At 42.8% G+C, this 24652-nt stretch overlaps 1 protein-coding gene and 1 long non-coding RNA gene across 12 annotated transcripts in view; one reads left to right on the top strand and one right to left on the bottom strand.

Annotated features, from left to right (window-relative positions):
- Nucleotides 1-22755, top strand: ZNF337 (zinc finger protein 337). Of its 3 annotated transcripts, none has more exons than XM_004061931.3 (5): nt 1-217; nt 10516-10591; nt 10860-10986; nt 11320-11415; nt 19929-22755. In XM_004061931.3, exons 2-5 carry the CDS (start codon nt 10565-10567, stop codon nt 21932-21934), a joined length of 2256 nt encoding a protein of 751 aa, XP_004061979.1. In that variant the 5' UTR covers nt 1-217; nt 10516-10564; the 3' UTR covers nt 21935-22755. The 3 variants fall into 3 exon arrangements, with proteins under 3 accessions (XP_004061979.1, XP_055228798.1, XP_055228797.1); XM_055372823.2 differs by lacking the exon at nt 1-217 and adding an exon at nt 230-517; XM_055372822.2 differs by lacking the exon at nt 1-217 and adding an exon at nt 253-5138.
- Nucleotides 18744-24652, bottom strand: part of LOC129529084 (uncharacterized) — a 56927-nt gene continuing 51018 nt past the window's right edge. For 6 of the 9 annotated variants that reach the window (XR_010132217.1, XR_010132221.1, XR_010132222.1 and 3 more), the window contains 2 exons: nt 22963-23118; nt 18744-22069 (listed from right to left, as the gene is read on the bottom strand). This is a non-coding gene — a long non-coding RNA (uncharacterized lncRNA). Of the gene's footprint in view, nt 23119-24652 lie in introns of all 9 variants that reach the window. The other 3 variants (XR_010132220.1, XR_010132219.1, XR_010132218.1) reach the window with 1 other exon arrangement.

Genomic DNA, 24652 nt, shown 5'->3' with positions numbered 1-24652 from the left:
GGAGTGTAGTCCACCGAGGGGATGCGACGCGCAGGGTCGCATAGCCCCGGGCCGCGCCGAGGATGCTGGGTAGCGTAGTCCCGGCCGCGCTGAGGATTCTGGGTAGTGTAGTCCCGGGCGGCGCAGAGCGTTCCAGATCCCTGGGCGTCAGCGAGCCGTGAGGTGCGTGGTCCACCGTCGGTGACCTCACCGCCTCGGTTCGCCCTCAGCCGCCCTGGTGAGCTGCGCTCCTGCGGGTCCCTCTCTGCAGCGCGCCCTTCCGGCGCAGGAAGAAGGGCCGGGAAGGCCTGGGACGCGAGGGCGCTGCTGGGGTCGTAGCGCGCGCTCCTTCAGGCCCGGCGTCTCCGCGTTCTGGGGAGGGGCGGAGACCCAGGCCGCGCCTTGAAGTGGGCGGTGGGGCTGCGGCTTGCCGAGCGCCCCGGGTCTGGGCCGCCACTCAGTCTCCGTTCCCGGTTGCGTGTAGTGGCGGCTCGGGCGGTGAACAGCCCGGATTTCACAGGGGCGCCGAGCAACCCAGGTCCTCTTGTGCCAGGGTCGCCGCTCCTCGCGTGGGGACGGGCCAGCGGCCTAGCGAGCTGCCACGGGGGTCTTTTGGCCGGAGGTGGAGGGGGACTCGGCCACAGCCAGGGTCCACTGGTGGGGTGGGGGTTACAGCCATGAGACGGATGGGCTAGGTCCGACTCGGGTTCCCTCCGACTCTGATGCTCCAGACTTTGTTGTGGGAGGCGGGACGGGAGGACTTCGCCCGCGTGTTTTGGGGAAGGGCCGCTGCTTTGGGTTGGGAGCACCCCGCCTTGGGACGATCTTCCGCGGATAGGAGTGTAGGTCGGGACCAAATGTCCTCGCACGGGCACGTCTAGACGTGTTGGGGGGGGGGGGGGGCGGTGGCTCTGCGTGGGACAGTGTCCGCGGGAGGTGAGTTGGCTGTGGGGACCCAGGTGGCCTCTTCCCTGGGGCCTTGCTAATGACGGCAAAATCCGGGTTCTGCCAAAATATATTTAAAAAGGTTTATTCCTAGTCAGTATGAGTGACTGTGGCCCAGGTTATTCAGCCTCAAGAGGTCCTGTGAAAGTGCCCGAGACGGTCGGGCTTGCAGGTTAATTTTATACAATTCACGGAGACAGGAATTTCAGGTAAAATCATAAATCAGGCTGAGCAGTGTGGCTCATGCCTGTAGTCCCAGCACTTTGGGAGGCCAGGAGTTCCAGAGCAGCCTGGGCAGCACAGCAAGACCCTGTCTCTACATGAAATTAGAAAAATAAAAAAATTAGCGGGGCGTGGTGTCCCATGCCTGTGGCCTCAGCTACTTGGGAGGCCCAGTCAGTTGAGTCCAGGAGGTGGAGGCTGTAACCAGCTATGTTGGCTGCACTGCACGCTAGCCTGGGCAACACAGTGAGAACCTGCCTCCAAAAAGAAAATCATAAATCAATAAGAGAAAGATATACACGGGTTCCTCCCAAAAAGCTGGTATATCTCCAAACGGGTTTACACCTCATGGGGGCACTTAGGGATTCTTTAGTGGACAGTTGGTTGAGAGACTTAAGCTACTGCCTGAAGACTGGAATCAGAAGTATGCCAGAGTTAAGGGGATTGCGTAGATCAAAGTTCTTATTATGTAGATGAAGCCTCTTAGTTGGCAGCTCTCAGAATAGATGGTAAATGTCTGTTTTCAGTTTTTTGTGTTTTTGTGTTTTTGTTTTTGTTTTTAGAGAGAGTCTTGCTCTGTCGCCCAGGCTAGAGTGCAGTGGCGTGATCTCAGCTCACTGCAACCTCCACCTCCCGGGTTTGAGCAGTTCTCCTGCCTCAGCCTCCTGAGTAGCTGGGACTACAGGCGCCCGCCACCACGCCTGGCTAATTTTTGTATTTTTAGTAGAGATGGGGTTTCACCATGTTGCTGAGGCTGGTCTTGACCTCCTGACCTCAGGTGATCCACCCACCTCTACCTCCCAAAGTGCTGGGATTACAGGCGTGAGCCACCGCGCGTCAGGCTGGCTGTCTCTTCCAGACCTAGGAAAGGCTTAGAACGAAGGAGGTCTGGCTACATTAATGGAGATTCGCTGCAGATGCAAATTTTCCCACTAAAGATAGCTTTGCGGGGCTATCCATTTCAATCTGTTGCCCCTGTGGCAGCCACTTCAAAACATGTCAAAGAAGTATATTTTGGGGTAAAATAATTTCTTTCAGCATCTGCTGTCATGTGATGCTGTACCAGAGTCAGGTTGGAAAGTGAGCCTCATTATATAAGAGTAATAAAACTCATCTGATGAGATTTTATGGTTTCTCGGGCAGGATTCCCCAAGCCTCATAGATAGGCATTTGGGCAAAGGAAAAAAGGTGAATTTAGTCCTCACCAGGTTGGTAGGGCTTCCTCGGTTATTGGAGTGGGAGTAACAGCAACCACTGGGCCCAGCAGTTTTTTTAAATGTCTCTGGGGCTGTGGACTGACCTTCCAAATAACTGATGTTAATCATTTCATTATGGAAAAATTGTCAGCAGAACCCCCAAGTAGAGAGACCCATCAGTCAAGATATACCTCATGACCTTGCAAGCTAATCTAGCTTGACCCAGATCCCCTCCTAACCTGTGCAGATTCATTGAGAAATGTCATAGCCATGCCTACTGGTTAAGACATAGTCCTTTACAGTGAGAGTTGAAACCCAAGCTCTATCACTTTCTTGGCTGTGTTGCTTTGAGAAAGGCATTTAAATGTTTTGTGCCTGTTTCCTCATCTGAAATTGGTGGGTAACAGTCACTTCATAGGACAGTTGTGAAGATTGAATGCAGAAAAATTTGTGCCATGCCTGGAATCGTCCTTGGCATATATTAAATTCTCAATAAGTGTTAAATATTATAATGAATATCAACACTTCCTTATTCTGGAAGCACCAACAGGATATGCTGTGTTTAGTGTTAGCATCATGTCAGGACAGGGTCTGTTGCGATGCCCACACTCAGGATCTGTTCCCAGGAACCTGCGTACAGTTTTCTTCTCTGGAAGACTTTGGGTCCTTTTTTTTAACAAGAAGAGGCTCTACCCTGGGACTGGGAATTTCCAAGGCCACCTTTGAGGATCGCAGAGCTCATTTTAGAGGTATTTTAGTCCCCAGCTCCTCTTCCTCTACTCCCACGTTACCCATGAGAGGACTGTCTGCAGGGTAAGGGAGGACAGCCCAACCCCAGGTGGGGACTTCTTATGTATTGCCTTCCTGCAGTGCCTTCTCTGCCCTAAACCATGGTGGGTTTCCTTTGCTAATGTCTGACATCTTGTGCCCTACACTGTCCCATCTGAGGCTCAGAACCTCTCAGCCGGTTCTCATGGGGAACGTTCCCCAGATCTGATGCCCTCATTCAGGACACTTCCATCATTGTCCCTACATTTCTTCTCTCAGTGCTTTATTCAGGCTGCTGCATTCGTGGTGCAGACCAGGTCTTGTAAAAAATTATTCAGTCAGCATGTGCTGAGCCATTGTCCTGTCCCAGGGACAGGGCTTTATAGTCATTGCCATATTCATCTCTTCAACCAATGTGGAAGTTAGGAATTGGAATCCCCATTTCACAGACTAAGAAGTGGTGTGTTAATCAGTTGAAATAATTTTTACGGCTGGGCGTGGTGGCCCATACCTGTAATCCCAGCACTTTGGGAGGCCAAGGTGGGCAGATTACCTGAGGCCAGGAGTTCCAGACCAGCCTGGCCAACATGGTGAAACCTCATCTCTACTAAAAATACAGAAATTAGCCAGGCATGGTGGCTCACACCTGTAATCCCAACTGCTCTGGAGCCTGAAGCAAGAGAATCGCTTGAATCCAGGAGATGGAGGTTGCAGTGAGCAGAGAACATGCCACTGCACTACAGCCTGGGGGACAGTGAGACTCTGTCTCAAAAAATAATAATTTTTACTTTATGTAACATATCTGGGATCAAGTGGACTGGGTTGTGGAGCAAGCTGGGATTTTGGGGGTTTCTGTTAAGAATTAGCTTCATTGAGGTATAATTGAGACAATAAAATTATCTCCCATTTTAAGTTCTAGTTGATGAGTTTTGAGAAATGTATATAGTGAAGTCTTGATCATCAAATCAACATATGAACATTTTTCATCTCCCAAAAATGTAGGAGCTGTTTTTTTATCTTAGGAGAATTTTAATGAAATGTACGTGGAGGAGCTAAATGTTTCAAGTTTGCCTCATATTCATATCTAATTTATTGGTAACTAATTTAAACCACTTTCTTATGGCTCTCAGTTTCTGTTCCTACAGGATATTAACTTCCACAGATGTCAACAGATGGCAGGAGTGAGACCAAACAGTTTGCAGTGTTCTCCATTCACACCCTGAAAATGAAAGTTTTCTCTATTTTTCCTTTCCAAATTATCTTGGAAGGGATATTCAATTTTTTTCAAATTTACTATGAAAAATATTGAAGTAGGAACTAAAGTAGAGAGAATATATAACAGATCTCTCTGTTCTCTTGTTGCACCTTAACACTTTGCTCTTCTTATTTCATCCAACCCCCTCCCCACCCCATGCTTTCTGTTTTCAGGCTAGAGCATCTTGAAGCCAATGCAAGACACCATTTTATCTGTAAATTTACTGCAGCTACTTCTCTGAGGACTATTTTTGTTGTTATTGTCTTGCCTTTTAACGTAACTAGAGTACCAGAATCATACTCAACAAAATTAGCAATGTATTAATTTCACCCATTACCCAGTTTATGCAGAAATTTTCCAGGTCTCAAAAATTTCTCCTTACAATTCAGATTTCACACTCAGATTCATTAAGATGGGAAGCATGAGAGAAGAAATATCTAGAAACCAGCTCAGTAGCTCCCCTTGTCTGTTTTACTTCTCTCTTTGTGATCTAGGTAAAGGAAGTTTCCCTACCTTGGCAAACTTCCCATCTGCTTGCTTAGGTGCTGAGGCTTGTTCATTCTTTCCTTGCCATAGCTTTTTCCTTCCCTTCCTTCTTCTGCCTGCCAGGCTCATCTCCTAATTCTACTTCTACCGATGAGGACAAATAATGATCACACCACTTACCTAATTGCCTGGCCCTAGTTCTGGTCCCAACTATAATCAGAAATGTGGATTCTGGAATGGCAGTGAGGAGCGATGTGGACTGTATCTGCAGCAAAACACCATAACTGGTAATTTAGAAAACCAAAAACAACCATTTAAACTACACAGAATTTGTCTTAAGACCACTCAGGAATTTAGAGAAACATTTATTCAGAAAAATCAACTGAGCCTTTCTGAGAACAGTGAGAGTCTGTAACATTTGACACACAAACTTCTACCCTCCCCACCCCCATTTTGGTCCACTCTGAGAGAAACTCCACTGTGGGCTGTGAAAATGACAAGATGGAACCCTGTCCCTCTCCAGTTCTCAGTCTATGGTGACAGCTTTTCCATGAGAGAGGCACGATGCCACTATTCTTAACTTCTCTCTCCCTGCCAGTCCTGTGTTCCTGAAGCTGGTTTCATGTAAGTGTAGTTGAGAAGTGTGTTTGGGTGTGGACCTCCTTGAATTTATTCTTGGAGTTTGTTGAGTGTGCTGGCCCTGTAGATTCATGTCTGTCTTCAAATTTTGAAGTTTTGGCCATTATTTCTTCAGTAATCTATCAGCATCTTCTAGACACCCACATACATGTCCAGTTAATGGCACCTTATAACTCTTTTGGCTCTGTTTATTTCATTCTTTTCTCTTCTGCTTCTCTGTCTCTGAAATTTCACATTCTTCTCTTTATGTTTACTGATTATTTCTTCTGCCTGCTCATCTGCCATTAAATCCCTCTACTGAATTTTTCAATTACTGTGTTCTCGGGTCCAGAATTTTTGTTTGCTTCCTTTTTGTAATCTCTGTTGATATTTTGTTCATATATATTTTCCTGATTTCCTTTTCTTTACCCGTGTTTCCATGAGTTTTTGAGAATATTTTAGACAGTCTAAAATCTGTCTAGTTTGCCTGAAGCTTATGTTTCTCCAGGGAAGGTTTCCGTCACTTTATTTTCTTCCACTTATTGGGCCATGTTTTCTGAGTTTTTGTTGTTGTTGTTGTTGTTGTTGTTGTTGTTGTTAGAAATTAGGCATTGTGGAAAAAACAACCTCCTTTTCCGGTTTTTGCAGACTGACTCTTCCAGGGAGGATTTTTGCTATTATCTTGGCATTCGTTCTAAGCTTTGGGATCAATCTGAGGAGAAGGTTTAAGATTTTCTCAGGCCTTTTTGGAGCATGGATCTTAGCTTTGCTTGTGGCTTTTTCCATTTTCTCATAGGCAACTGCTTTTAAATATTTATTTGTCCCAAGAGTCTCTCCTCTGGGCCTTTGATGGACTGTTGTATGTCTCCACCCATAATATCTTGCCCCAGGCATCTGCTCTTCAGTCTGTCTGCATCTTTGCCAAGCATGATCCAGTGCTTTTCCTCCCTAAGGTGTGAGATCCTCAAAACAAAGCAGTCCCTCAGGCAGCCTCCAACAGCTTAGAACCTTGTAAGAAAGGTCTACTATGCTTTCTCAGGTTTGAGGGAAGGAAGTGGAAACTGAGATGCTGCTTTAGAAGCTCTGTTGTATTCTGCACCTGTAATTTTTTGCCCCAGGGTCTATAGGCAAGTTCACCATGAGATTTTTCCATTAGACAACACTTGGACAGGATAGAACATTGGGAATAAGGTGTATTGGGCTGCAAATATGACTGTCTCCTGTTTTGTTTTTGTTGTTGTTTTGTTTTCTTGAGACTATGTCTTGCTCTGTTGCCCAAGCTGGAGTGGAGTGGCATGATCAAGGCTCATTGCAGCCTCAACCTCTTGGGCTCAAGCCAGGAGTAGCTAGGACTACAGGCACGTGCCACCACATCCAGCTAATGTTTATATTTTTTGTAGAGATGAGCCTTTGCCATGTTGCCCAAGCTGGTCCCGAACTCCTGGGATCAAGCGATCCACACGCATCAGCCTCCCAAAGTGCTGGGATTACAGGAATAAGCCACTGTGCCCAGCCAGCTGCCTTCTGTTTTTAATGTGGCTTTTTCTTGATTGGGCAGTTTCTTGAATGCTGGGGACTTTTGAGTATTTTCAAATGAAGTTAGCTCCTAAAAGATTATTTTAGCCAATTTTTTGGTAAGCATAGAATTAGCAATATGATTAATGCTTTTTCTGTAAACTAGTGTTATGAAAAATCTCAAATGGATAGCAAAATTGGGAGATGGTAATATGAATCCCCATGTTGCCTTCATCCAGATTTGATAATTTTAAAACCATGGGTAGTTTTGTTAGATTTATCCCTTCCACCTGTTTATGTGCCAAAGTATTTTAAACAAATCCAGATGTCTTGTTATTTTACCCATATATACTTGATCTCTGAGAGGATTTTTAATCAATGTTGAGGTGTAACTTGCATACCGTAAGAAGCACTGCTTTTAACTGTATAATGAGTTTTGACTCTTTAAAGTATACACAGGTCACTTATCACCTCAATCAAGATACAGAACATTTCAACAAGAGTTCTCATGTGCCCTTACATGTAATCATTGCAGAGGAAAATAGTCAAGAATTCTCACCAAAATATGGACAAGTAGTATCCAGCAATACATGAAAAGGATGATATATTCTAGCCAAATAGAGTTTGTTCCCAAAAAACCGAGGATAGTGTGAACATAGAGTAAGCTACCTGTGGAGATATTTAACTTTTTTTTTTTTGATGCGGAGTCTTGCTCTGTTGCCCAGGCTGGAGTGCAGTGGCACGATCTCCGCTCGCTGCAAGCTCTGCCTCCCACGTTCACACCATTCTCCTGCCTCAGACTCCTGAGTAGCTGGGACTACAGGCGCTCACCACCACACCCGACTAATTTTTTGTGTGTGTGTGTGACGGAGTCTCACTCTTGCTCAGGCTGGAGTGCAGTGGTGCGATCTCGGCTCACTGCAAGCTCTGCCTCCCGGGTTCACGCCATTCTCCTGCCTCAGCCTCCCGAGTAGCTGGGACTACAGGTGCCGCCACCACTCCCGGCTATTTTTTGTATTTTTTTGTATTTTCAGTAGAGACGGGGTTTCACGGTGTTAGCCAGGACGGTCTCAATCTCCTGACCACGAGGAGGAGGCCCGCCTCGGCCTCCCAAAGTGCTAGGATTACAGGCGTGAGCCACCGCGCCTGGTAGAGATACTTAACCTTACTTAACCTATCTGTAGTTCTCCGCTTAGGAACAAAAGGAAAGGCAGCTTCTTGGATGAATCAGCTTTCAGCTTAATATTTTTCTTTTGGCAGAGTGGTTTGGGTTCCAACGTTTTTATTTTCCTTTCACTGCTTTCAGGGAGGAAAAGAGAAAAACCTACATGACTATCTTAATGCAGAAAAATACTTGATAACATCTCACACCTATTCAGGGTAAAAATTCTCAGCAAATGAGGAATAGAAAGAATTTCCCTTAATGAAACAAAGGTTATGTGTGACAGCCTGGCTGCAATCATCATATTTAATGGTGAAGTGTGTTCACACTAAGATCAGGAACAAGCATTAATGTTGATTCTTATCACTTATTTAGCATTATCCTAGAATAACTAGCTAACCTGTTAAGGCATTAAAAAGGAATAAAAGGCATAAACGTTGAAACAGAAAAAGAAAAACTTTTTATTCACAGAAGATGTGAGTATGTACATGGAAGAATCTGTAGTTAAACAACTAGATACTAGTAACACAAGTTTAGGAACTTCAGAAAATAAGGTCAGTATTTTTAAAAAGCACTTGTATTTCTGTAACCTAGCAGCAAACAGTTAAAAAATGAAATACATATTTATACTACCATCAAAAACAAAATATTTAAACTTCTAAGAGTAAATGTAGGGGAATATCTTTGTGACTTTGGAATAGGTAAAGATAGCACAGATGGGACATGAAAGGTAAACTTTATGTAAGTATATAGAAAGAAATAACAAAAATGTTTTAAATCACCTTTCAACTGCCGTCAGAGGAAGAAATTTCACTGTTTTTCTTCTCCAACTACATGTAAACCAAAAAGTATCAGAGTCAAGTACCAATTTAGATGTTTATTTTGCCACAATTGAGGACATGCCACAGAAAGAGGCCAGTGGCTTTCCCCAAAGATGAGTTTGAGAGCTTCATTGTTTAAAAAGGGAAAGTAGGCTGGAGGGGAAAGAGGAAAGGTGTGGTAATCCACCTGTGACAAGAGAAAAGGAGCCGGTAGGAAAATAGTTATGCATTCATCTCACACTTAGTAAATCAGCACTTTACATAAGATAAGGTGTGCATAGAGTAGCTACTATGGAGATATTTAACGTTTTATCTGTAGCTATCTCCTTAAGAACAAAAGGAAAGGCAGCTTCTTGCATGACTCAGCTTTCAGCTTAATGTTTTTCCTTTTGGCAGGGTGGACTGGGGTCCCTAGTTTTATTTTCTTTTCATAACACCATAGTATTTGTTCACTTCTGTCTCAAAGTTACTGGCTAGTGGATGTATGCTGTGTTCATCATAATCACCACGATAGCATCTTTGTTCCTTCACATTTCCTTCTTTTCACCCCATATGTCTGTTTTTACTTTACTTTTTTTTAATCAAAACATTCACTTAAAAGTATAGTGAATACTCTAATGAAATCATTACACCCACCACTTTAATTTACAGTTCTTTTCCTGTATTTCTACTGGAATTTTTTTCAAAAAATTCGGAGAAAATAATATAATGAACCCAGTACACATTATTCAGTTCTAAAAATTATGAAGTGTGGCCAGTAATGCTCAATTGACTTTTGAGGGTGAGAAGGGGTGTTTAAGCACATGCAGACATCATTTTCACTCATGAATGTTCCAGAAGTTTGTATACAAGGAAGGGCTCATGTTTTTAAAACCCAAAATACTTTTATAACAACAAAATTAATGTTTGATAATCTAATATCCAATTAGTGTTCAGATTTCACTGGCTGTTAAAACTCCTCACATATTCTTTGTTGCAATCAGGATCCAAATTGCATTGGATCACTCATTGCCTTAGATTAACCATGTGTCTGAGGACTTTTATTCCTGACAGCTCACACTCCCCATGCTATTAATTTGTTAAAGGCTTTGGTGTTGTACAGTACTGAATAACTGCCAATGCCATCTGCCTGTGGCCGTCTCAAGTTTGTCTGCAGCTGTGGTTATCCTGACTTCAAACCCGGGGAGACAGAGGCTAAAAGAGGCAGACAGCTCTTGTGTATTCTCCTGTCCAGTGCAAAGAACACCTGGAACTCTGAGCCCTAACCTTAAATGCAAGACCTCATCTGCAGGTGTTCCTCATCCTTTTAGCCCCTCAGTGATGTAAGCAACAAACGTCACCAAGCTCCTGGGGTACACTTCACTCCCAGATGAGCTTGTCCTGGATTTGCAGGGAGCCTGGCTCCCTAGACCTTTTGGCCAGATCCCCACAGGGGAATTATGCAGGTGCGCCCTCCCCAGATCCCCAGTTGGTATTGGAATCAGGCCTGTGTCACACATGGGGAGGGCAGCTGCACCCAGCCACCCTCTGACTTCTCTCCTCCCACAGATTGGCCATCTGCAAGCTTCCCTTCTCCGTGGAGAACAGGAAGACAGTCATGGGACCTCAGGGAGCCAGGAGACAGGTGAGACTTCCCAGAACTGTCGTTCTTGCTGCCACAGGATGGGCCCATTTCCTTCACTGGCCCTAGCAGTCACATTATTAGCACAGGACCAAGGCCAGCACCGCTCCTGGGGAGTGATCTGTCTTTCCTGGTGTCCTCCAGCAGGTGACTGGCCTGTGGGTGTCACTCATCAAGTAGTGATCTGTGTACAGATGGCAGAACCTGGAATCCTCCAACTGCCTGAGTGCAACACTGTCCCTGGTGAGCATGCCTGGGTTTTGTGTTACAGGCTTTCTTGGCATTTGGGGATGTCACTGTGGATTTCACCCAGAAGGAATGGAGGCTGCTGAGCCCTGCTCAGAGGGCCCTGTACAGGGAGGTGACACTGGAGAACTACAGCCACCTGGTCTCATTAGGTAAGCGTGGCTTCCCTCGAGCCTAACATTTGGCCTGCGGTGCCTCTGATGTTGCCATAGGGTTAGGTTCAGAGACAAGAATGTTGTTTTCTCTATTCCCCTGAGGAAGGTCTGGCTTTGGTAAAGTTTCATACTGACTGCCACTGGGCACCTGCAGGCCTTTCCCCACACTGGGGCTCCCCCTGGGGGTTTGTACTCTGAGCATGGTAGACAGGGTCCTCCTGAGCCTTCCCCCTCTGATTCTCCCTCCCTTCCTGCCCTGGGTGGCTCCAGCAAATGGCCTGTGGAGCCTACAACCAGGAGTCACCTCATGGTTTTTTTCCCTGTGAGCAGGAATTCTCCATTCTAAACCAGAACTCATCAGGCGGCTAGAGCAAGGGGAAGCGCCCTGGGGAGAAGAGAGAAGACGCCGGCCAGGCCCCTGTGCAGGTGAGGGGATAGACAGGGCAGACAGAGCACAAGGCACTCTGCCTTTCAGGAGGGAGGAGGCTTCTCTGAGGCCAGGGGACCTGGAAGCTGTTCTGGCCTCCTTGGCTGCTCTTCAGACCACCTGGCCCTGCCTTCCTTCCAGTCCTTGCTGAGTGAGAGGTTCTCCTGAGGTCCCTGGACTCCTTCTCCCAGGAAGCCTCCTTTCCCCCTACTTGCTAGGCTTCTTTCTCCCACTCAGTCTCCTCATTTGTGACTTTCCTCGTGACTGCCTGACTGCAAGCCTAAGTCTATTGCCCCTTCCTGATACTGTCCGGGTATTCCTATTTTAGCTTCTTTTTGTTTTGTTTTGTAATTATTTTTCTGTGTAAGTAAATACAAATTTTTTGATACAATTTGCATCTCATTCTTCTATATACTGATTTTCTTTTTTTTTTTTTAAGTTCTGGGGTATATGTGCACAACGTGCAGGTTTGTTACATAGGTATACGTGTGCCATGTTGGTTTGCTACATCCATCAACTCGTCATTTACATTAGGTGTTTCTCCTAATGCTATCCTCTCCCCTGCCCCCTACCCCCCAACATGCCCCAGTGTGTGATGTTCCCCTCCCTGTCCATGTGTTTTCATGGTTCAACTCCCACTTATGAGTGAGAACATATAGTGTTTGATTTTTCTCTTCTTGTGTTACTCTGCTGAGAATGATGGTTTCCAGTTTCATCCATGTTCCTGCAAAGGACATGAACTCATCCTTTTTTATGGCCACATAGTATTCCATGGTATATATGTGCCACATTTTCTTTATCCAGTCTATCATTGATGGGCATTTGGGTTGGTTCCAAGACTTTGCTGTTGTGAAAAGTGCTGCAATAAACATACATCTGCATGTGTCTTTATAGTAGAATGATTTATAATCCTTTGGGTATATACCCAGTAATGGCATTGCCGGGTCAAATGGTATTTCTAGTTCTAGATCCTTGAGGAATCGCCACACTGTCTTCCACAATGGTTGAACTAATTTACACTCCCACCGACAGAGGAAAAGCATTCCTGTTTCTCCACATCCTCTCAAGCATCTGTTGTTTCCTGACTTTTTAATGATCGCCATTCTAACTGGCGTGAGATGGTATCTCATAGTGGTTTTGATTTGCATTTCTCTTTTTTTAAATTTTTTTTTAATATTTTTACTTTTATTTATTTATTTGTATTATTATTATACTTTAAGTTTTAGGGTACATGTGCACAATGTGCAGGTTAGTTACATATGTATACATGTGCCATGCTGGTGTGCTGCACCCATTAACTCATCATTTAGCATTAGGTATATCTCCTAATGCTATCCCTCCCCCCTCCCCCCATAACAGTCCCCAGAGTGTGATGTTCCCCTTCCTGTGTCCATGTGTTCTCGTTGTTCAATTCCCACCTATGAGTGAGAACATGCGGTGTTTGGTTTTTTGTCCTTGCGATAGTTTACTGAGAATGATGATTTCCAATTTCATCCATGTCCCTACAAAGGACATGAACTCATCATTTTTTATGGCTGCATAGTATTCCATGGTGTATATGTGCCACATTTTCTTAAGCCAGTCTATCATTGTTGGACATTTGGGTTGGTTCCAAGTCTTTGCTATTGTGTATAGTGCTGCAATAAACATATGTGTGCATGTGTCTTTATAGCAGCATGATTTATATTCCTTTGGGTATATACCCGGTAATGGGATGGCTGAGTCAAATGGTATTTCTAGTTCTAGATCCCTGAGGAATCGCCACACTGACTTCCACAATGGTTGAACTAGTTTACAGTCCCACCAACAGTGTAAAAGTGTTCCTATTTCTCCACATCCTCTCCAGCACCTGCTGTTTCCTTTTTAATGATTGCCATTCTAACTGGTATGAGATGGTATCTCATTGTGGTTTTGATTTGCATTTCTCTGATGGCCAGTGATGATGAGCATTTTTTCTAAGTTTGTTGGCTGCATAAATGTCTTCTTTTGAGGAGTGTCTGTTCCTATCCTTTGCCTATTTTTTGAAGGGGTTTGTTTTTTTCTTGTAAATTTGTTTAAGTTCTATTTTAGCTTCTTAAAACCTCTGTCCGTTATTCTCCTTCTTCAATTCCCATAGCTTTTTTTCCTTGTCGTTTAATGTTTTAAGCAGTACTACTGTTGCCAGAGGTCACTTCACCTTCCTCCTTCCCCCATTTCCCCCAGATGTACTGCCTGAGTGGGGCTGTGGTCTAGAATTGTGCACCCTCTTAAGTCCCTGTAGTCACTGCAGTGGTTCATCAGCACTCATGATGATGATGATGATGATGATGATGATGATGATGATGATGATTTCTTACCTCTAGGGTGGACTTGTTCTCTCTTGGAGCAGTTTTAGTTCACAGTTAGGCCCTGTGTTCCTCTCTTCTCTTTTCATGCTGTTTTACTGGCTTTCCTCACTCCTCACAGTGGGACCACAGGAGACTGCTGAAAAGTGGTGTTAAGTTTTCTGCTTATGACAATGATAAATTTAGTCTTCTCTATCTTGTTATGTGTCAGTTTCAGGGGTCATCTGTTTCTATTGAACTTTATATCCTATTTGGAGAATGTGTGGACAGATTTAGCCTTACACAGCTGCAGTTCTCCTCGAGTACTTGGAAGTCTCTTTTATGTCTTGTTTAAGAAGCCCTTCCTAGATCAAGTTTATAAAGATACAAAGATTTAAAGATATAAAGATTTTTTTTTTTTTTTTGAGTCAGAGTTTCACTCTTGTAGCCCAGGCTGGAGTACAATGGCGTGATCTTGGCTCCTTGGAACCTCCACCTCCCAGGTTCAAGGAATTCTCCTGTCTTAGCCTCTTGAGTAGCTGGGACTACATGTCCTCACCACCACGCCTGGCAAATTTTTTTTGTATTTTTAGTAGAGACAGGTTTCACCATGTTGGCCAGGCTGGTTTTGAACTCCTGACCTCAGGTGATCCTCCTGCCTCAGCCTCCCAAAGTGTTGGGATTACAGACATAAGCCACCATGCTTGGCCAATATATAAAGATTTTTGTTGTTGTTATTTAACTCTTCTGTGGCTTTAAAGTTTTTTTTGGGAGGGCAGTTTGAACTATCCAATACTTGAAAAGATGATTTTTACATCTTCTATATTCATAGTGGATTGTTCCATATCTACTAAGTTTTGTAGGACTTTATATATTTTAGCCTACTATTAAATACATGCAGGGTTAGAATTATTGTAATTTTATTGGCTCACAGGGAATCTTGTGTCCTCTGTACTTTCACCCTCATCTCCCATTCCTGGATTATTTTGAAGCAAATCCTGGTCATCATATTTCATCTGTAAAACCTAATAATAGTTACTGTATTATAATCTATTTTGTTTAATATTAATATTAGTTCCTAAGATTTTTTTTGGTGACTGTAACCGTCATTTAACTTTCCTTATTTCATGGCATATATATTTTGAGTTTACATCCTATAATACTTCCTTTCCTCCAGCATTTTTTTGTGAAGCCAATGTTGAACAATTATATTTTGGTGGATACTAAAAAGTTGAAAGAACACCTGTCGATCTGCCACCTACAGTCAGCATTTAGCTTTGTGCTCCATATTCTTTATTGCTTACTTACCCAGCTGTGCATTGCTCTCTCCATCCATAAGTCCATCTTCCTTTTGATGCTCTTGAATATTGTGGACATCATTATCCTTTACGCATAAACACTTCAGCATGCATATCAATAAGTAGTATTATAATGTTTCTTTGTGGTTCTTTTTAGGATTTATGTAAGATGCATAAATCTTAAGTGTAACATTCAGTGAGCTTTGACATATGCATAACTTTGTGTAATCTGGACCCCTATGACAACACAAAAGAATTACTCTCACCCCAGAAGTGCTTTTGTGCCTTTTTCCAGTCATTTCCTGCCCCCACGTCCACCAGAGAAAATCACTATTCGGATTTTGTTCAATATGCCTTAATTTCACCCATCTTAGAACTTCATGTAAGTGGAATTACACAGTATACTCTCTATCAGAAAATTAGCAGGTTGATTTTTTTTTATGGTTATTGTTGTTGACTTTGTCCTATTGTCTGCAAAAAAAGCAGGTTCATACAGACTGTGGAGTTCTTTCCCATTCCTTGCTTGCCACCACCCCATAAAAAATGTGGGGGCATCCACTGAGAAATTTGGAGCTGGCCTGCGTTTTCACGTGCATAAGGTCTCTGCTTTTGGATCGGGGCCACTCCCTCAGTTTACATAGGTGGGAAGGGACTCCTTTGTCATCTTGAGTATCGTAGAAATGATGAAATATCATAGACTGGGAGGCTTAAACAACAGACATTTATTTCGTACAGTTCTAGAATCTGGGAATTCCAAGATGAAGGTGCTGGCACCTTTGCTTCATTGTGAGGGTCCCCATCCTGGCTCACAGGCTGCCGCCTCCTTGCTGTGTCCTCTCATGGGCTCACCCCACGATCTCAACTAAACCTGTTTATCTCCCAACAACTCCACCTCCAAATAACATCACATTGGGGGTTAAGGCATCAACATATGAATTTGGGGGGGATGCTAATGTTCAGCCCATTATCAACTCCCTTCTCTCGCCCCCATATCAATTGCTTGCTGATTTGTCTGTCAGTGAATTAAAATAAAAGGCTTCTTGTCTACCACTGACTTCTGAAAGTGTGAATGTTTAATGTAATGGGAGCATATGTTAGGATTTTATTTAACTCATAAGTGAGGTTACTGGCAGGATGACAAAGCTGGTTCAGTGCAGGTATGAGAAGGTGGGATGTATGTGGATAGTGCCAAAATAACACCATTGTAAGTTACCCTGTAACTTTACAGAATCAGCAAACTTAACTGTCATTATCCGAGTGATCAGAAAAATTAAAAATTATACAGATGATGTAGGAAAGGCCATATAATCATATATCTGACAAGTTTTGGAGTATTTTTCCTGAATAATAAGCACATTGACTGTCATAGTACCAGCAGTATTTTCTATCAGTTTGCTATTTCTCTTTTCACTTTAGTTTTTCCTTTCTTAATATGAATATTCATTTTAATGTATTAAAAAAGATAATTATTATTCTCCATTTATATATAAATATCTCCCCTTTGTAGATGCCTACTATTTTGTATTAGTTTTGGGGGGATTATTTTCTTATTTGTTGATACATAATAATTGTACATTATTTATGGAGTAGATGTGGTATTTTGATATATGCATACCATATGTAATGATCAAATCAGGATCCATAACCTCAAATATTTATCATTTCTCTGTATACTCAATTTTTTTCTATTTTGAAATATAAATTACAGTTAACTATAGTCACCCTACTGTGCTATCAAACACTTATTTCTTCTATCTAACTATATTTTTGTACCCATAATCAACTGCTCTTCGTTCTCCCTTCCCTCTCCCTTTCCTAGCCTCTGCTCCCACATATGAGTGACAATATGCAATATTTGGCTTTCTGTGCCTGGCTTATTTCACCTAACATAATGAACTAATGATACTGATTATATCATTAGTTAATGATAATGATTCCAATGATACTGCTGTAAATGGCAGCAGTATTCTTATTCTTCTTTATGGTTGACTAACATTCCATTATATATATGTACTACATTTTCTTTATCCATTCAACCATTGATGGACATTTAGGTTAATTCCATATCTAGACTATTGTGAATAATGTTAACATGGGGGTACAGGTATCCTTTTGCCATACTGATTTCCTTTTCTTTGGATAAATATGAAGTAGTGGGATTGCTGGATTGTATCGTAGTTCTATTTGTAGTTTTTTAAGGAACCTCCATACCATTTTCCATAATGGCTGTACTAATTATACACCAAGAGTGTATAATTATTGCCTTTTTTCTGCAGCTTTGCCATTATTTGTTATTTTTTCTCTTTTTGATAATAGCCATCCTAATTGTGGTAAGAGGATCTCTCAGTGTGATTTGCATTTCCCTGATGATTGGTGATGATGAGCATTTTTTCATATACCTGTTGCCCATTTGTATGTCTTATTTTGAGAAATGTCTATTCAGATCCTTTTCCCACTTTTTAGTTGGATTTTTTGTTGTTATTTTTTGACTTCTTGTATATTCTGTATATTAGTCCCTTGTAAGGTGAATACTTTGCAGATATTTCCTCGCATTCTACATTTTGTATCTTCACTGTTGATACTTTCCTTTGCTGCACAGAAGCTTTTTAGTTTTTAGTTTAATGTAGTCTCGTGTGTATTTTTGCTTTTGTTGCTTGTGATTTTGAAGTCTTAGCCATAAAATATGGCTAGTTTAGGCCAGTGTCCTAAAGCATTTCTCCTGTGTTTCTTCAAGTTGTTTTATAATTGTGGAACTCATGTTTAAGTCTTTAATCTATTTTGAGTTTATTTTTGTATAGTATGAGAAACAAACATCTAACTTCATTCTTACTCATTTTGGAATTCACTTTTTCTAATACCATTTATTAAAGATTCTGTCCTTACCCTAAGGTATGTTTTTAATGCCTTTGTCAAAAATCAGTTGGCTGTAAATATATGGATTTATTTGTAGATTATCTATTCTCTTTTATTGGTCTATGTGTATTTCATTTTTGTTTTTGTTTCTATGGACAGGGTCTTGCTCTGTCCACCCAGGCAGGAGTGCAGTGGTGCCATCATAGCTCACTGCAGCCTCTAACTCCTGGGCTTAAGTGATCCTCGTGTCTCAAGTAGCTAGGACTATAGGCATGTGCCACCATGCCCAGCTAATTTTTTTTTTAACCTTTTGTAATGATGGGGTCTCATCGTGTTGCCCAGGCTGGACTCGAACTCCTAGCCTCAAGCAATCCACCTGCCACAGTCTCTCAGAGCACTGGGATTACAGATGTGAGCCACTGTGCCTGGCCAGTGTCTATTTTTGGACCAATACCATGCTGTTTTGATGACACTAGCTTTGTATTATATTTTGAAGTGAGGTAGTATGATGCCTCCCACTTTGTACTTTATGCTCACTATTGCCTATTGGAGGTCTTTTTGGTTCCTTATGAATTCTAGGAGTATTTTGTCTATTTTTATAAAGAATATCACTGGTATTTTAATAGGTATTGCAGTGAATCTGTAGATTGCTTTGGGCAGTATGGTCATCTCAACAGTATTATTTTGCTCCATGAACATAAGATGTCTTTTCATTTGTTTGTGTCCTCGTCTATTTATTTCATTGTTTTTATCATAGAGAACATTTAATTTGGGGTTGTTTATTCATATACTTTTTTGTACCAATTATAAATGGGATTGCTTTCTTGATTTCTTTTTCAGCTAGTTATTATTGGCATATAGAAACACTACTGATTTTTTTTTCTGATTTCATATTGTGCAACTTTATTGACATCATTCATCAGTTCGAAGAGTGTTTAGGTTTTCTATAGGTATGATCATGTCATCTGCAAAAAGAGACAATTTGACTTCAGTTTTCCAGCTTGGATGCCTTTTATTTCCTTTTCTTGCCTTATTTTTTTCTCTTACCATAGTTCTGACTAGGACTCCCTGAACTATGGTAATAAGAGTGGTGAAAGTAGACATTCGAATCTTCTTCCAGTTCTTAGAGGAAAGACTTTTATCTTTTCCCCATTCACTAAGATGTTTGCTGTGGGTTTGGAACATATTGTCTATATTATGTTGAGATATGTTTCCTGTACACCTGATTTAAGTTTTTATCATAGGCCGGGTGTGGTGGCTTATGCCTTTAATCTCATCACTTTGGGAGGGCAAGATGGGCAGATTGCTTGAGCTCAAGAATTTGAGACCAGCCTGGACAACATGGCGAAATCCCATCTCTACAAAAAATACAAAAATTAGCCAGGCAATGGCACCTATGGCTTGACTACAGGCAGGCACCTGTAGTCTAGCTATTCGGAAAGTTGAGGTGGGAGGATCGTGTAAGCCTGGGAGGTCGAGGCTGCAGTGAGCCATGATCATGCCACTGCACTCCAGCCTGGGTGACAGAGTGAGACCCTGTCTCAAAAAAATAAAAGTTTTTATCATAATGGGATTTTGAATGATATCAAATCTTTTTCTGTATCTGTTGAGATGATCATATGTCTTTTGGTCCTTCACTCTGTTGATGTGATGTATCACAAGTATTGATTTGTGTATGTTGAATCATGATTGCATACTTGGGATAAATCTCATTTGATCATGGTGTATTATCTTTTCTGTGTTGTTGCATTGGTTTTGCTAGTATTTTGTTGAGGATTTTTCCATTTAGCATCATCAGGGATATTGGCCTGTAGTTCTCTGTTTTTGCTGTGTCCTTGTCTGGTTTTGGTATCAGGATAATGCTGGCCTTTTAGAATGAGTTAGGAAGAATTCCTCCCTGCCCTGCTTCAATTTTTTGGAATAGTTTGAGAAGAATTGGTGTTTGTTGTTCTTTATGAGTTTATTAGAATTAAGCAGTAAAGCAATCTGGTTCTGGGTTTTTCTTCCATAGAAGACTTTTCGTTACTGATTCAGTCTCATTGTTGGTCTATTCTCCAGGAATATATGCAGAACATGTCCTGCGGCCCAAGAATCTTGGACTTGCACATCAGAGGCAACAGCAACTACAATTTTCTGATCAAAGCTTCCAGAGTGACACAGCTGAAGGTCAAGAGAAAGAAAAAAGCACTAAGCCCATGGCATTTTCCAGCCCACCCCTAAGACATGCAGTAAGCTCAAGGAGGAGGAACAGTGTAGTGGAAATAGAGTCTAGTCAAGGCCAGAGGCAAAATCCTACAGAAATAGACAAAGTATTGAAAGGAATAGAAAATTCAAGATGGGGAGCATTCAAGTGTGCAGAGCGTGGGCAAGACTTCAGCCGGAAGATGATGGTAATCATACACAAAAAAGCACATTCCAGGCAGAAACTTTTTACATGCAGGGAGTGTCACCAGGGCTTTAGAGATGAGTCAGCATTGCTCTTGCACCAGAACACACACACAGGAGAGAAGTCCTATGTGTGCAGTGAGTGTGGGCGAGGCTTCAGCCTCAAGGCAAACCTCCTCAGACACCAGAGGACACACTCAGGAGAGAAGCCTTTTCTGTGCAAGGTGTGTGGACGAGGCTATACCAGTAAGTCATACCTCACTGTGCATGAGAGAACACACACAGGAGAGAAGCCTTATGAATGCCAGGAGTGTGGGCGAAGGTTTAATGATAAGTCCTCATACAACAAGCACTTGAAGGCGCATTCAGGGGAGAAGCCTTTTGTGTGCAAGGAGTGTGGGCGAGGCTATACTAATAAGTCATACTTCGTTGTGCACAAGAGAATACACTCAGGAGAGAAGCCTTACAGATGCCAGGAATGTGGCCGAGGCTTTAGCAATAAGTCACACCTTATCACACACCAGAGGACACACTCAGGGGAGAAGCCCTTTGCGTGCAGGCAGTGTGAGCAAAGTTTTAGCGTGAAAGGAAGTCTCCTCAGACACCAGAGAACACACTCAGGGGAGAAGCCTTTTGTGTGCAAGGATTGTGAGCGAAGCTTTAGCCAAAAGTCAACTCTTGTCTACCACCAGAGAACACACTCAGGGGAGAAACCTTTTGTTTGTAGAGAATGTGGGCAAGGATTTATTCAGAAGTCAACCCTTGTGAAGCATCAGATCACACACTCAGAGGAGAAGCCTTTTGTGTGCAAGGATTGTGGACGAGGCTTTATCCAAAAGTCAACCTTCACTTTACACCAGAGGACACACTCAGAGGAGAAGCCTTATGGATGTCGGGAGTGTGGGCGAAGGTTTCGGGATAAGTCCTCCTATAACAAGCACCTGAGGGCACACTTGGGTGAGAAACGTTTTTTCTGCAGGGATTGTGGGCGAGGCTTTACCTTGAAGCCAAATCTCACCATACATCAGAGGACACACTCAGGAGAGAAGCCCTTCATGTGCAAGCAGTGTGAGAAAAGTTTTAGTTTGAAGGCAAATCTTCTTAGACATCAGTGGACACACTCAGGGGAAAGGCCATTTAATTGCAAGGATTGCGGGCGAGGCTTCATCCTAAAATCAACTCTCCTCTTCCACCAGAAGACACACTCAGGGGAGAAGCCTTTCATCTGTAGTGAATGTGGGCAAGGATTTATCTGGAAGTCAAATCTTGTGAAACACCAGCTTGCACATTCTGGCAAGCAGCCTTTTGTATGCAAGGAGTGTGGGCGAGGCTTCAACTGGAAGGGAAATCTCCTCACACACCAGAGGACACACTCAGGGGAGAAGCCCTTCGTGTGTAATGTGTGTGGGCAAGGCTTCAGCTGGAAAAGAAGTCTCACCAGACACCACTGGCGGATACACTCAAAGGAGAAGCCTTTTGTGTGCCAGGAGTGTAAGCGAGGCTATACCAGTAAGTCAGACCTCACTGTGCATGAAAGAATACACACAGGAGAGAGGCCTTATGAATGCCAAGAGTGTGGACGAAAGTTTAGCAATAAGTCATACTACAGTAAGCACTTAAAGAGACACTTACGTGAGAAGCGTTTTTGTACAGGGAGTGTGGGTGAGGCTTCATCTTGAAGTTATATCTCACCATCCATCAGAGGACACACTCAGGAGAGTAACTTTGCTTTGTTACAAGCTTTAGTTGAGGCTGCATAACTTGTTCGTGAAGATATAACAGAGGCAGACAGAATCCAGAGGGCTACAGAGAACCTGAATTCAACCCATGTGTCCCCAAGAGATTCAGAGAAAAGAGGTCAATGTTTAGGGAACAGAGATGCCAGTTGAGGGGAGGGCATTACCTGGGCTATTGGGGAAATGTGGTCTCTTTCCTACTGAGCACATTTTCTTCTTGTATTTGTGCCAGGCTGTGCTTTCTAAGGACTGCTCTTAGCCAGTGACTGCAGAGCAGGGATACCAAGGCAGGCCTGTTACTGACACTCTCCCCAACCTCCTTGGACTGCAAACAATCTAGGACACCTCCACCAAACCTCCTCTTGCACTTTCCCTCTGGCTGCCCTCCCAGCCTTCCTTGGTTTGGACGTTTTGTCCCCTCCTTAATTTATGTTGAAACTCTACATAAACTGTTTACTGTTGAAACAGTGTAAGTATTAGGAGGTGGGACCTTTGGGAAGTGATTAAGTCAAGTCACGAAGATAGAGCTTTGCGAATGGGATCAGGTGCCCTTATGAAAAGGCTTGATAGAGGGAGTTTGTCCTGTGGCCTTTCTATTTTTTGCTCTGTGAGGACACAGTGCTCCTCCCTTCCAAAAGATGCAGCATGAAGGCATCATCTTGGAAACAGACATGAGCCCTCAACAGACAACTGAACCTACTGATGTTTTGATGTTGAACTTCCCAGCCTCCAGAACTCTGGGAAAATAAAGTCCTCTTTATACATTTCCTAGTCAGTGGTATTTTATTATAACAGCTCAAATAGACTAAGTAACTGCTCCCCTCATCATTCTCTCACAATCATATCTTGAAATAAAATCTCTGTATATGCAGTCCCATATTGGTCTTTGCAGAGAACTCCCTCCAACACAGCTGATACCAAGAACAGTCTGACAAAACAAGTGGTAAAATAGGGATCTGGGGACCACTCACCTGCCTGGCAGGAGTAAAGCATGTTGGCTGGTGGGGCACAGGTAGGTGGTTAGCTGCAAAATATTTCACAAGTGATTTCCTGAGAAAATGCCTCAATGATAGAGAATGCTGCGGCAGATGTGATGATGCAGGCCTTTGAAAATGTAGGGAAAGTGCCTACAAAGAGCAGAGTAGACTGATTATCGCCGATCTGCATTACCACCTGCAGAAGGACCTTGAGAAATTGAAGACTTCATTCAGCCATTAGCAAACAGTTAATGGTTAAGTAAACCAGGACTCCCTGGTGAGTGCTTACAAGGCCTTTATCTTCTTGGATAGGAGGCAGAATTATTGCCCAAATATGTGGGCTGAAGGCCTGTAGCAGAGCTCTACAAATGTTGGAATGCTCACCCAATGCATGTCTATTTTGTAGAGGTCAGACCCTTCGTAAGGAAAATCTGGGATCCTGAAAAATGATACAGGAACATCTCCATGGATGCCCAAGATTGCCTCTGCCACGCTCCCAGCCACAGACCATCTGGGTGTGTAGAGATGGCCCATCCTTCCTTAGGAATAGCATTTCCACCATTGATTACCACAGAACCTTCACAATTAAGGCCAGCTTAATGAGCACGTGCCCTACATAGCTGCACACAACCCTTGTCCAGCACAGGGAAGATACATGCAATATGCCTATCCTTTCGTAAACGGTATTTGTGATGCTTGCCCTTCAACTTCCATAACTTTCCTCATACTCATTTTGAGTTTCACTGCACATTGTGGGTTCACCAGAATTCTGTGCTCCTCTTCCATGTTAAACACATTTACATCTGAGTGATCTGGGACACTGACAGCCCCAAGAGACACCACTGTCCATTTGGATCCAGAATTTGATTTGAACTCAGAAGACAATGTCTTAGCATAAACAGCCAAGGAACCCGGTCAACGCATTTCCTGCTCAAGTTCCTCTTATTAGCCAACCACTTGTGTTGAAAATGATCACACACAAGGGATTGGAAACATAAGGCAACTCATAGCTACTTTCTCTCTGTTTCTTACTCGACGTTAGAGTGCACTGGTAGAATGTGCATATGGAGAAGTGAAGTAAAACAGTTGAATTAGACATTAGACACAGTGGTTCACGTCTATAATCCCAACACTTTCTGATGCCAAGTTGGGTGGATTGCTTGAGCGTAGGAATTCAAGACCAGCCTGGCCAAAGTGGCAAAATCCCATCTCTAAAAAAACTAGCCAGGTGTGGTGGCACATGCCTATAGTCCAAGCTACTTAGGAGGCTGAGGTGGAAGGATCACCTGAGCCTGAGAAGTTGAGGCTGCAGTGAGCTGTGATTGCGCCACTGCACTCAAGCCTGGGCAATAGAGCGAGACCTTGTCTAAAAAAAACAAAAACAAAAAAAAGGCTGAATTAGTTTCTGCAACATTTCTAACGTTCTAAAAAAAAAATCCTAATAGGAGCAACAAAGTAGAAATTGTGTCATTTCACTGATTGTGCTGATTTAAATGGGCAATGCACAATATAATGATGAACAGGAAAGGTTGACAAATATATATACACACCCACACACACACATATATATATTATATATACATAATTTTATTTATATGTGTATATATATATATACTTTTTTTTTTTGAGATGGAGTCACAGTCTGTTGCCCAGGCTGGAGTGCAGTGGCACGATCTCAGGTCAC

Source organism: Gorilla gorilla, chromosome 21 (genome assembly GCF_029281585.2).
Source record: "Gorilla gorilla gorilla isolate KB3781 chromosome 21, NHGRI_mGorGor1-v2.1_pri, whole genome shotgun sequence".
Taxonomy (NCBI): domain Eukaryota; kingdom Metazoa; phylum Chordata; class Mammalia; order Primates; family Hominidae; genus Gorilla; species Gorilla gorilla.
The sequence above is the reverse complement of the archived record's forward strand: the minus strand, read 5'-3'. Positions and strand labels throughout refer to the sequence as shown.

Excerpts from the sequence above, each read along its gene's own strand:
- ZNF337 (XM_004061931.3), top strand. The coding sequence starts at position 10,565 with ATGGGACCTCAGGGAGCCAGGAGACAG. Across the intron at positions 10,592-10,859 it reads CTCAGGGAGCCAGGAGACAG|GCTTTCTTGGCATTTGGGGA; the intron begins GTGAGACTTCCC and ends TTTGTGTTACAG. Across the intron at positions 11,416-19,928 it reads CCGGCCAGGCCCCTGTGCAG|GAATATATGCAGAACATGTC; the intron begins GTGAGGGGATAG and ends TCTATTCTCCAG.